A 13,643-nucleotide genomic window follows, 5' to 3' on the forward strand; every position below is an offset into this window, starting at 1 on the left:
GTAGTAGTAGTAGAAGAAAAAGAAGTACAATGGGACTAGGCTATGTTAAAAATTCACAGGACTTACTGAAAAGTAAATGTATAAAATAACTATTTTGACAGATCTTTAGACACACAGACTACTACTATACATTTCTGTACTAATTCATATAAGGCTAATTATTTTATAATGTTGTTGAACATTTTAAGCCTAAAAAGTAAAGCTACATGGCTAAATTTCAGAATGTCTGTGTGAAAAAATAATTGTTTAATTTATTGTTTTTTGACCATAAAAATAATGTTTAAGTCATTATCACTGACATGAGATTTTAACTAATATGACTGCATCTGACAGCAACAAAAAAAGAACCGACCTGTTGGAGAAGGGATAGACTTTAGTTGTCCTTTCCGGAAGCGCGACAACATGGGCATGATGGGAAATGTAGTTTTTCCAAGAAAACCCGCAAACTGCCTTTAATCAGCTTTCTCTTGCAGGATCAAATATGTAAGTAAAGTGAAAACATAAGGATGACATATTCCACGTAGACTTTGTGTAAGTATGGACATATTAACGTTGCAGGGGTTGAAACTCAGTTTTTCGACAAAAGTAAAAAGACGGAACCAGACATGGATTTCCAAGCAGAAATTAAAGGATCAGTATCACTGCTTTAAATCCGTGAAATTGTAGAGTCAGCATATCCAGCAGCTGTGCTGAACGACAGCGAAGCATCAACACGCTGGTGAACAAGATGAGTCACATCTGGATGGGAGGAAGGAGGAGAAAAAAAGGTGGAGGGAGAGAAAAGTGAAGGGTTACTGTTGGTGAGAGTGAGCCTCACTCCTCAGAGGTTTTTTAAAACATGGACAATGAACATCAGGAATGAGACTGACCACAAACAACACTTTTATTTATCTGGTGAGTACACTTCTGTCATTTTTTAAAGTGCTGCAATTAAAATGACTGACAGGCACACACACCTCCTTTCTTTATTGGTCTTCTAGAGATACTTAATATTGCAGTTTGAAGGTATATCTCTATGGTGTGGTATGAAACCTGTACATTGAGTGTGGTGCTTTTTATGCAACCTGATTTTATTGTTAGACAAGAGAACTTTTTGTCCTGCTACACTGAAAAAAATATCTGTTCTAAACTTTTGCATTTTTACTCTAAAACAAGTAAGAGATCTGAAAATACATCATGCATCAGATTGTTTTACCTGATTTTGATTAAATGCACTATTATTCTTGGATTAAAGGGATTTTGTACGTTTTGTTCTACACTGTGGCACACAAGTGAAGACTTTTATTTTCCACTTTTCCAACATTTTGAAACATTTCCTTCCTGAAATATCCTCGAAACACGTTAACTCCGTTACATATCAAAGGAAATGTTACACACCTTTTATTTTGTGATTTGAATTCAGTCCTGGAAAACTTTTAACTCCCTCATGCCGGTGAGGAATTTTTTGCAGTGTGATGACTTAACGTGGTTTGGTTTGTACCCCCAACCCCCATATGCAGCACACATACACTAACACTTATAACACACAGTTACGTGTGTTATAAGGGGGAAATAGAAGTTGTGCAGCTAGTGACAAGTTGCAACATATGTCAAAATGATAAGGTGGTCTTATTCCTCACTGCTGTTTTACAGAAACCTATATTTAGTGTCATGAACTTCACAAATTCTGAAAAAAAAACTGAACATTTGGCATAAAATCACACCAAAGTTCATTTCTGATGGCAAAAATCTGAAGAAAGTTTGACACAGGGACCATAAATGCACCAATACTGTAGAAGATCTGACATGTGAACACAGTAAATAGTGATTTAGTGAACCTTGAGTGTATTACAGATTGTACAAATGCAGGCCAGACACAAACTGTTAGGCTGTCCTGCCTCCTGGAAAGGAGTGTATCTGTTGCTAATGAGCTCCAGATGTTTTGGGCCGCTCTAAACAGTGACAAACAAACCAGAAACAAATGCACGACACAAGCGGAACGTCCTGTTTTATTTCTGCTCAGTGCTGAAGTTTGATAAGGGTCTGTTTCTGAGGGAAGCATTAAAACTTTACAAGTAGAAACACTTCTGTAAGTGTAATGTTTTATTGATTTGGGAGTGCTGAGGTTTCTGTTTGAACCAAGTGCACAGATAATGAGGTCAATGACGGCCTCAGTGATCCTGCTGGGAGTTGATTGAGATGATGAGCAGAGGTGTGTTTGCTTTGAGTCAATGACTGTCTAAGCATTCTTATTACTGCAGTTATCTAAAAGTCTTCAAGGCCGAGAAAAAGCAACTAAAATATCCTCGATGAAGCTCTGGCTCAAGAGGAGAAGGAAATGGTGGACGTTTTTTTGTTTGTTGACAAAATAGAGCCACATGTGTCGTCCAGCGTCTCCTGGCTTCAGGCCTCACAGATGTAGCAGCAGGTCGGGGCACAAAGGCTGACTGTAAATGCCATGAACGTCAGAAAATGCAGGGGGGAGAAAAGTCACAACGTTTATTAAACCGTCAACATCTTAATTGATCGAATTTCTCTTTAAGCCGGGGTAATAAAATTTAACGACCCTGTCTTAATAACTCTCTCTCACAAGCATCCATTTAGAGACCCAGATGGGCTGATTGTTTCTCTGTTTACTGACACTTCATTTTATCTTAAGATATTCTGTCTTAATATTTCAAATGGAAACTGTTTATAGCTTTTAAAAGATTCCTGATGTAAATAAAAACACTTAAGAGAGGCTAAGCCACTTCATCAAATCATCATCTCCATGACGGACTGAAGCATTTTACATTTTACACATTTGTAATCTTGCTATAAAGATCATAAATGTGTTTTATGTGGACTTTAGATGAAGCACAACTGCAGACCAAATGATGAAACATTTCTTCATTACATGCAACAAGCAGACATTCTCCTCTGACACCGAACTCAGGATGTGACGCACAAATGCTGTGATCTCCAGAATGATTGCATCCCATGGTGTGAGCTGTTGAATTAATTATCTCAAGACACTGCTCAAAGAGCAGGTGATGCTGTGAGCAGCAAGACCTTACTCATTGCTATATTACAAAGACGAGTGTTGTAGTACTCGGTATTGGTCTCAAGACCCCTTTTTGAAAGTCTCAGTCTCGTCTCGGAATCTAAAGCATTTTTACTCGATGTTGTCTCGGTCTCAGACTGGGCAGAGATAACTCCATGTTATCTATGTCTTCTTTTCAGTCGCTACTACTATAATGTCACATTATTACTATCTGACAGAATAGTGTTGTAGTCAAGACCACACTAACTGAGACCAGAGTGCTCCAAGACTGAGACAAGACCAAGACGTTTAGGGATCGAGACTTAGTTAAGACCAAGACCAAAAAAGATCATAAATATCTCTGAAAAATCATCATCTTGTGTGCAGGGGTTGTGTCACTTAATTAGACCGTAACACCGGGAAGTTTGGGGTCATAACCGGGGGATAAAAATCTAACTAAAAATTAATTTAATATATTTGTTCTTTCAGAAAGAGGCGTTTTCCTTCTAATCACAGTAATGACCTGGAAAAATAGCCGATCAGTGGAGGTCTTGACCGGTCTTGATCGAGTAAAAATGCTTTAGATTCCCGAGATGAAGACTGTGACCTTCTGAAAGTGGTCTTGAGACAAGACCGATTTCGAGTACTACAACACTATGTCAGATGGTTGCATACATTTGTGTGACTTGAAACTTGCAAACTGGTAATCGGCTGTCAAACAGCATGTTGGTGTCACAGCCTGAACGTGAGGTTAGACCAGGGGTGGGCAAACTTTTTGACTCGCGGGCCACAATGGGTTCTAAAATTTGACAGAGGGGCCGGGCCAGGAACAGATGGATGGAGTGTTTGTGTGAACTAATATAAATGACATGTAAAAGCTATTACATGAAAGGATTTGGCCTTTAACAGGTAGCAAAGCATGAATATGCAAGGCTCATTGTACAAATTGATTTCCAAATGCATTCATTTAATTACATTTAATTTGAATAAACACAGTAGAGAAACTCACGTTCAGTTTCAGTGGGAACAGTGTTGTTGATCTCCCTTTTTTGCCAGTGCATTAAACTCTGGAGTTAGTTTTGTAGTGGTAATTCTCAGGATAGATCCGAGGTGTTGGTCAGTTAACTTGGATCTGTGAGGGGCTTTGTTGATGTTCATGACGCTGAATGTCTGCTCACATACGTAGGTCGAGCCAAACAAAGTCAGCATCTTCTGTGCCGTCCTCCGGAGGTTTGAAAACGTGGCTTCGTTAAGTGAAGCATAAAAGTCATTCAGTTTAAGAGAGTTGAACTTCTCCTTTAAGACGGAGTCAGACTGAAGATCGATCAGTTCCAATTGCAGCTCCTGTGGTGCTGTTTCAGGGTCTTCTGACAGGGGACAGGACACCAGCTGAAGTGACTTTTCAATGTTTTCAAAATCAGAAAACCGACGGCAGAATTCTCCGTGCAGGTCGTCAAGGGATTTGCTGTATTTCTTATGAGCGAAAGATTTGTTTGCAATTTGTCTGGAGAATAAAGTTACGTGCACAAACTGATCTTTCCCCTGTAGTTTCACATTCAGCTCATTCATGTGTGAAAATATGTCCACAGCAAATGCAAAGTCACAAAGCCAGTTCTTGTCGCTTAGCTCAGGAAATTTGTCGGATTTCCCCATTAACTCCAAAAATGCGCTGATCTCCTCTTTCAGCTCCCACACTCGTTGAAACACTTTGCCCAAACTTAACCAGCGGACACGAGTGGTACAGTAAGTCCTGATGATCCGCATCAGTTTCCTCCAGGAACATAATAAACTGACGATGCTGAAGTCCCCTTGCTCGTATAAAGTTAACAAGTTTTACAACTGGATTCACGACATGATTAAGCTGCAATACAGACTTACACAGAGATTCCTGATGGATGATGCAGTGAAGGAAAATAACATCCTGGTCAGGGTTTTCCTCTTTCACTTTATCCTGGATTCTTTTCAGCAGCCCAACATGTTTTCCAGTTAAATTTGGCGATCCATCCGTTGTGACATTGGCAAGTTTACTCCAAGGTAGCTTCATTCTCTCGATGACAGCAGACACCTGGTTATACAAGTCCTCTCCTCGCGTTTTTCCTTTCAGGGACTCCATGGTCAAAAACTCCTCCGTTATCTCAAAACTGTAATTAATCCCTCGGATAAAAATTAGGAGCTGAGCAGTGTCTTTTACGTCATTACTTTCATCCAGCGCTAGTGAATATAACTTAAAGGAATCAGCCTTTTTGTTTAATTCGCTGGCTATATCTTCGTCAATCAGTTCCACACGGTGAGTCACAGTCCTGCGTGATAAACTGATTTTTTCAAACTGGCCTTGGCTCTCCGGACACAAGAGACCTGCTGTCTCTACCATGCATTCTTTTAAAAACTCGCCTTCGGAGAAAGGCTTGCTAGCCTTTGCTAATTTGAATGCCAGCAAAAAACTTGCCTTGGTAGTTGACTCTTGAATGTTTGTTGGTGAAAAAAATGTTGCTGAGTCTGTAAATTAGCCTTCAACCTCTGAGCCGCAGCCGCCCGTTCTTGCGGGGGCTGCTTGCTAGCGTAGTTAGCATGCTTCGTTGCAAAGTGACGGGTGATACTGTACTCTTTGAAAACTGCGACAGTTTCTTGGCATATCAGGCATACAGCCTTTGATCGGACTTCAGTGAAAAAATATTTAGTTGTCCACTCCGTATTAAACACTCAGCATTCACTGTCCACTTTTCTTTTCTTTGATCCGCTCATTTTTACAGAAGGGCTCATACGGGTTCATAGGGCAAAGCGAAAAAGTGAAGAAGGGCGTAATACACCACACTCTGAAGTGTGCCATCTATTGGGGAAACGCAGGCATTACAGGGGAGAACGAACAAGGTTTAATTATAATAAAATTTAATTTAATAATAATATAATTTGGAAAAGTTCGGCGGGCCGGATTAAAAAGCCCAACGGGCCGTTTATGGCCCGCGGGCCGTAGTTTGCCCATGCCTGGGTTAGACAAAAACTGAGGCTCTTCAGTTGTGCAAAAACAGCGTGTCATTTTTAATAAATACTAAAGGCTTTTGAATTCCCGCTGAGTCCATGTTGACAGGTTTGGGTGTTGATACTCCACGGGGAAAAGGCCAAATCCTCTAACCGTGCACACCACACATCATCATTCAGCAGCTTGTCATCTTTTGTGTCTCTGAAGTTTGCTTCTTTTGATTGACTTAAATCTCTCCTTGTCTTTTTGGGTGTGTGGGTGTTTCTGCAGATGTCGCTGGAAGCAAACATGAAAAATGGCTCTCCTGAGAAAGGGTAAGTGAAAATAAAGTGAAATACAAGTGTAATGACTGACTGATTGTGCTCTCAGAGAGATACAATTACAACCAGACAAACGTGAAATGTTCATATCTGTCTTTAGCTTCGATCACTAATAAAATCAGTCGTTTCCTCTGGGTTTGACACCTACACTGAGGAACAAGCTTTGGGTTAAGAGTCGAGTTCAGCTGGTGCAATAAAATGAGTGTTTGCAGGAAAGCGTCCAGCCTACATGCACATACACCAAATGTTTGTGTGTGTGTGTGTGTTGGGGGAGGGTGTGATGAGGGAGCCAGATGACGGGCTGTAAAAAGTGAGATTTCATGTTTCCTTCCACTGTGAGAACAGCACAAAGAGCAGATTACTCGCTGTAGAGTAAAACTTGACTTACAAAAAAACGTAACATTTCTTTAATTTGGACTGCAGTACCCAGTGCGAACACTAGGTGTCAGAGTTACATATTGCTCCTTTAAATTTAATGTTTATTTTATTTGTTTGGATTCTTGCTTTGTAAGATAATTAAGACCTTCTGTCAGTGTGCTTTTAAAACTCATTGGAGAAAACAAAACTAGATAAAAGTCTGAGATTAAAAGCTGAGTATAGAAACAAAAAAAAAACTTAGTAGAACTAGATTGTCAAAAAGGTAAAGAATGATTACAACATGTCTGAAAATGAACATATGTGCTCAGCTCAAGAGTTTCAGTGTTAAACTGCTTCTCAGGTAGCGTTCTGTGTTAAATTAGTTTTGGTACCTGAGAGGGCAGCCAAAAATGCTCATCGTGGTCTTTAACTGACTGCAGATGGGTCTTTGATCCTTCGTTCTCTCTGTTCTGCCTGTAGAGCAGCTGGAGGTCAGAGTCAGTCTGTAGATAAGAAACATGATTTGAATAGAAGAAAGTTTTAACTTAAAGGGGACATATTAGGAAAAATCCACTTTTACAGTGTTTTTGAACATATATCTGGGTAACCTGAGCGTCTACTGACCCACAAAATGTGAAATAAACCCATCCAGTTCTTTGTTTGTGGTCTGCATGAGTCTTACAACACAGAGAAAAATGCTCTGTTTCAAATGCGCTCTCCTTGTGATGTCACAGTGGGATTCTGGTAAAAAAAAATACCCTCCCCTGGTATCTCCACCCATGGACTGCCCCCCCCCCCCTCCCCCCCCCCCCCAAAGCCAACTGTTTCCCTCCGCTTCAATCTAAAACCTAAGCTAAGTGCTGCATGCTCCAGGTTTTAAAGCTGAACTCGCAGAAGTTAGAGAAGTGAAACCCACTTAGAAATCATTTTTATATTTCTTCAAGTGATTGATGAAAAAAAAGGAAAACAGTTTTGTTTTCCAGCTTCTAAAACACTGCTTTCCTTTATTTGAAATGATTTCAAACAGAATTTCTTTAGGTCTTAAGACTGTTTTCTGATCTTTGAGAACCTATGATGAGCAACATTGTTTTTGTTTATTTTTGATAAAATTAGTTTGGGGAGGGGGTAGTTGAAGAGATATCAGTTCATGTGGCCCTACTGATGTAAATTTTATGAGAACAAAAGACAGCCTGTGAGACGATCAATCAACATGCATCTACAGACCCTGACTGCCCCCCTCCCTCTCTCTCTCTCTCTCTCTCTCTCTCTCTCTCTCTTTCTCTCTCTCTCTCTCCCTATCTCTGTGTTTCAGTAAACCGGTTCCTCGTGGTTCTGCTGATCCTGATGGTGTGTTTGCTTCTGCACAGCACTCTGCTCAGAGCCTCAACTCGACCCAAACTCTCAGGTAGCCTTCAGACCGCTGACTGTATAAAGATGGACAACACATCTCCACCTCCTCCTGTTGTACAGAAGTGAAGTCAACACGCCTTCCTCAAACCGTCTCCCTACACGCTTTGACTCCATTTGCCCGCTCGTATGGAGGGTCCAAACACACATTTAACTTACCAATAACATCAAACTGTGCTCAGGCTGTTACAGACATGGAAAGTTCAATGCTTCTTGTTTTAGTGTTCGTTACGTTTCCTCTCACCGTTCCTCCTCTACTCTGATAATCCAGAGCACACATCGCCTCATTCGTCAACAGAGCTGTCAATCATAGCCTTTTTTTTAAGTATAGAATGACAAATTAAAACTAAACTTCTCAGATAAGTTTTTATGCTGTGCTGTGTTGGGGTGGCAGCATCTGTGTGGATGATAAAAACAGGATCAATAAGCTGATTAAAAAAGCTGGCTCTGTGATTGGCATTAGCCCAGACTCACTTGAGATCACTGTTCATAAGAGAATGAGGACCAAACTTTAAACTGTTTTGATCTTTGAAGGCAATCCTTTACAAAGTGTTTTTAATGGACTCTGAAGCTCCTTCAGTGAGAGATTAGTGATGCCACAATGTTCCACTGAACGGCTCAGGAGGTCCTCTGTTCCTGCAGCAGTCCGATCTTTTAATGAACATTTTTAGCTGTGTTTCTGACTCATGGCTGTACATGATTATTCAAATGGTTTCAGTGGTGTTTGGTATTTGTTAACTTGTTGTGTACTGTGATGTACTGTCGATATTGTTTGTTGTGTAAACTGACCAAGTGACAAATGAGTTTCCCCGCTGGGGATCAATAAAGTTTTCTAATCTAATCTAAGTTGACACTCAGACATAGGCATGGGGCGGGGCTTATTTACTATACTTTAGCCAGTCAGTAGAGGGAGCTCCAAATGTTTTGGCTTCACTTTCTGGGAGCTTTTGTGTCGTCCATCTTTTTATAAAGTCTGTGACCTCCTCTCTCCCATGTTGCACCAACATCTTTTTCTAGAGTATCCTCGAATGGAGGAACCAAACAGCGTCTAGAGATGGCCTTTCTGTTCTTTTGAAAGTCAATTCTCCTATTTTCTTGGAAACAGAATTGATGGGAACTGCAATCTCGCCACTTGAGCTAAATTTATCCTACACTCATCTTTTGAATCTTAATGAAACGTACGAGAAACGCACTCCAATAAGTGTCGTTCTTATGCAGAACAATGTATGGTTATTTTCTTTAGTGTCTCTTAACTCAAAATGAGAGAAAACAGTCTTCATCTTTTCTTCTCTGATTTCTCTCAGATCGCAGGAAGAACGTCGGAAAATCTGCAGGAGTCCCAGCAGGGAAGGTGTCAGAGGCGGATGACGTCGTCCCCGTTATTGTCTGTGCGTCTGAGGAGCGTATGGGTGCCAGCATGGCTACAATCAACAGCGTCCATAGTAACACAGATGCCAGCGTGTTCTTCTATATCGTAACTCTTCGTGATGCCGTGAAACTGACGAGGTTGGTCTCTGGATCCCATTTAAAAAACTATTTCACAATTTAACCGTTTGGGTCCTTGACTCTTTGTAAACGGTATTTTGGAGAGCGTTGGAGATCAAGTGTCTGGGGTTTTCACAATGTTTTTCGTTTATCACAAACACATGAAAAAAAATGTGTTTCTCTTATGTTCTGAAAATACCGTGTAAGTAATGAATCTGCCGTTTTTCTAAATATGGAGACGTTGGCAGGTTCCTACCAACCTGTGTTATTACCTATGCAGACGACTTTCATGTTTATTTACCGAATCATTCTATCTTTGCGTCTCCCCAGGAAGTACATGGAGAAGACTAAACTGAAAGGCATCAAGTATAAGATAGTGGAGTTTAACCCCATGGTGCTTAAAGGAAAAGTGAAGCCAGATTCATCTCGCCCTGACCTGCTGCATCCCGTGAGTCGAGGGTTTCGTTTTTTTGAATGTATCATTCTGTTTATTTTAGATGAACATAAAGCGTTTAATTTCTCAACTCTTGTTTTGCAGCTCAACTTTGTGCGCTATTACTTACCTCTGCTCGAAATCAGCCACAAGAGGGTGATATACTTAGATGATGACGTTATTGTGCAGGGTGAGTATGGGATTGTTTTTTATTAACTATCCTATGTGGATCTCTCTTCCAGATTAAACCTTTTGATGGCTGACATATTGATAGAACTTTGCTTTTTCAGTTATTAACATAGGCGACTGTGGCTCAGTGGTGGAGTCGGTTGTCTCTCAGCTCCTGCAGCAACATGTCCGATGTGTCCTTGGGCAAGACACTTAACCCCAGGTTGCTCCCGCTGCTTCGTCGACGGCGTGTGAATGTGTATGAATGGATTAGCTAATACTGATGGTCACTTTGCACAGCAGCCTCTACCATCAGTGTGTGAATGTGTAGGTGTGACCTGAGGTGTAAAAGTGCTCCTCCTCTGGGGGAAGAAATGAAGGCAGCATTTATTTTGCAGAAATGTCTGGAGGGGAGAATTTGGCGTCACATTTCTTTCCTGATTCTTGGTGTAAAGAAAAAGTGATGATCAGTATGCTTTAGGCTATACTGTGAACTGAAAGGAATTAGGAATTGTTTCAAATATGGAGGAAAATTAAAAAAGATACATTTAAAAGTAAATAGCGACCAATATAATTTCCCTCTGGACTTTGGAGCCATCCAATATACACCGTCGCTGATAGATTTCGAGACTGCCAATGTGCTAAAATGTAAAGCAGAGGGTAAAAGTGATGTATCCGGTGGAGAGAAATAGCGTAAACTTAAAGAATACAACATGCTTTTTGTGTTCTTCAGGTGACATTAAGGACCTTTTTAATATCAAACTGAATGCCGGCCATGCGGCTGCTTTCGCTACGGACTGCGACCTTCCCTCCACACATGAGATGGTGCGCAGCATTGGCATGCAGGTGGATAATTTTTTACCTTTCATTACATCAGTGGTGATGAAGGAACATCACATGGGCATGTGTTTGAAAAGCAAACCCAGGAAAAACAAGAACATTGTATTTATAGCTAAATTAAATTGGAATCCATGTATTTCATGGATGCAATATTCCTGGACAGACTGTCTCTAGTTCTAATTTAATATCAGTAATTCTGGTTACTGAAATTTGGCGTCCTCTCCTCTGAGCTCTCCCTGTAGACGACTTACATGGGCTTCCTGGACTACAGGAAAAAGGAAGTTAAAGACCTGGGCATCCACCCCAGAGACTGCTCTTTCAACCCGGGTGTGTTTGTGGCCGACATCAACGAATGGAAGAAGCAGAAGATCACCAAACAGCTGGAGAAATGGATGGAGGAGAATGTCAGGTATAATCTGTCACTACCATCTGTTTGTAGAAACCCGCACAGCATTTTGGCACATATCCTGCTGTGAGGGAGTTTAAAGGTCACATATCCTCCTCCTCTTCAACTCTTCAACTAGTTTAAATAAGTCTCATAGCTCCCCAAAACATGTGTGTGAAGTTTCTTGTTCTTAATCCACTCCGATCCTGTATCTGATCATGCCTATAAAACCCTCTATTTCAGCCCTGCTCAGAACAGGCTGTTTCTGTGTCTGTACCTTTAAATATGTAAATGAGCTGTGTCTGACCACGGCCCCTCTCTGTCTCGGGCTGTCTCGCTCCATGCCCTTATGTCTACGGTGAGAAGGCAGACTCAGAGGGCAGAACAAACACCTAGCTGTGGGATTTCATTATCCGAGCAGTGTAACCGGTTTTAACCCCGTCAAGTTTGAGTTCTCTATATCGATGATTTTGTGGATTCATTTTAGGGACTGATTTGGGATGTTTGGGGCCAATACCGATACCTATATATTGGCCGATATCTTTCTTAGATTCATGTTTGATCTTTGGAGATAGATTGATATACATACAATGATATACATATACTACACCCAGTTATTGTTTGGATCCTTCAGATGTGGTCATCAAACACTTATTAAAACATCTAAGCTCTAGCTCTAATTAATGTGATTGATTTTAAACGTCTGTTGGCAATTTCTTCATACTATACCAGTCTACCTAAAGTGATACAACACCTTGCTTTCAGTATTGCAATACAGCTCAATATATTGATTATACTTCCTGTTTCTTGACTTGAATCATATCACCAGATTCTTGATGTTGGACACATGATTTTTATCATTTACATTGTTTGGATTGTATGGAAAGTTTGGTCTTATCTTTGCAATGTCAATGAAGCATCACATCGTAATCACATATTACATAGATTTCACATTTTCACCTCACACCCAAAATCACCCTTTAACAACCTCCCATCCCATGAACCCAACCCTCCAAACTTGTCTACATGGCACAGCACAGTCTGATATTACCAACTAGATGAGGTATCAACATGGTAAATTAAGCACACAGTACTCAAGGTACATATACTGTTGTCTGTCAATACAGATAACAGAGCCTCCCATGATCTTTCAGCTATCCCTCCTTGGTCTAGGAATCACCTTCCAGAATACTTTGCATATTCTTGGCAGATTTTTTAAATTAAAAGTGGAGTATTAGAAGCCTCTGCTTGATCAGAGACATTTTCCTCCTTTTCCACCAGACAGAACATCTACAGCAGTGCGGTGGCGGGAGGCGTGGCCACACCGCCCATGCTTATAGTGTTTCATAAGAAATACACACAACTGGACCCACTGTGGCACGTCAGACACCTGGGTAAGATCAATACCTGTTCCCACAGAGAAGTATTTCAGTGTAAGGTATCTGAGATGGTCAGTAAGTTATTTTGAAAGTATATAATGCATTAGATAACACAGTTTGAACGTTTTATCCTGGTTTTCCAGGCTGGAGTCCAGACGCCCGGTATTCAGAGAGCTACCTGCAAGGGGCGCATCTGCTGCATTGGAACGGCCCATTTAAACCATGGAATTACCCTGCTGTGCATTTAGATCTGTGGGAGAGATGGTTCGTCCCTGACCCCTCCGGAAAGTTCTCCTTGGTACGACCGGAGAGTGACAGCTGAGGTCTGCAGAACGTACCATGTGTGAGCGACGGGGGACAGCGATAAAAAATGTGAATGTGAAGTTCAGAGTTGATCTACCTTCATCATTGAAGGTGAAAAAAGAAATGTGAAGTGAATGTTAGACTGAGAAAATTGGACTGCAGTACCCATTTTAAACACTAGGTGTCCGAGTTACATATTGCTCCTTTAAACATCTTCAGAACTTGTTTTCCACTTTTTTCATCTTTTCTTCGACTTTAATTCTTCACACACCAACTCGTTGTGAAAAGAACGAGACCTACATTAGGTCATTAGCCATCTTTAAATAAAGACCAATGCTGTTCATCTTTTTCACTCTTTCCCGCTTTATTTTCCTGTCACGGTCTGAGCGTGAGGTTGACTCGGATTATTTTAGGTCATAAAAAAAAACTAACCAAATGGATGGAGGGGGGGTCAGACAATCAGCTGCCATGTTCTGGGAGGTAAACTCCCTGTAGTCTGGTGGCTTTAAAGAGATTTTACAGCTGTTTCTATAAAAGGAAGAAGATGCAACTTTTTGATCCAGCAGGTGTCGCCCTTGAGCACCAGCA

The 13,643-nt window shown here is 40.8% G+C and overlaps 1 protein-coding gene and 1 long non-coding RNA gene across 2 annotated transcripts; both read left to right on the plus strand.

The window, feature by feature from the left end:
* Positions 1–256: 256 nt before the first annotated feature.
* On the plus strand, positions 257–3,758 carry LOC132956682 (uncharacterized). The gene is made up of 2 exons (XR_009666070.1): positions 257–483; positions 559–3,758. It is a non-coding gene; the product is annotated as an uncharacterized LOC132956682 (long non-coding RNA).
* A 2,256-nt stretch (positions 3,759–6,014) lies between these two features.
* Positions 6,015–13,398, plus strand: glt8d2 (glycosyltransferase 8 domain containing 2). The gene is made up of 9 exons (XM_061030099.1): positions 6,015–6,292; positions 7,968–8,060; positions 9,367–9,568; positions 9,878–9,995; positions 10,086–10,170; positions 10,882–10,994; positions 11,231–11,397; positions 12,655–12,767; positions 12,896–13,398. The coding sequence occupies exons 1-9, from the start codon at positions 6,274–6,276 to the stop codon at positions 13,072–13,074; spliced, it is 1,089 nt and encodes a 362-aa protein (XP_060886082.1). The 5' UTR covers positions 6,015–6,273; the 3' UTR covers positions 13,075–13,398.
* The last annotated feature ends 245 nt before the right edge of the window (positions 13,399–13,643 follow it).

Source organism: Labrus mixtus, chromosome 22 (assembly GCF_963584025.1).
Source record: "Labrus mixtus chromosome 22, fLabMix1.1, whole genome shotgun sequence".
Lineage (NCBI taxonomy): Eukaryota > Metazoa > Chordata > Actinopteri > Labriformes > Labridae > Labrus > Labrus mixtus.

Excerpts from the sequence above, each read along its gene's own strand:
- glt8d2 (XM_061030099.1), top strand. Across the intron at positions 8,061-9,366 it reads AACTCGACCCAAACTCTCAG|ATCGCAGGAAGAACGTCGGA; the intron begins GTAGCCTTCAGA and ends GATTTCTCTCAG. Across the intron at positions 11,398-12,654 it reads TGGATGGAGGAGAATGTCAG|ACAGAACATCTACAGCAGTG; the intron begins GTATAATCTGTC and ends CTTTTCCACCAG.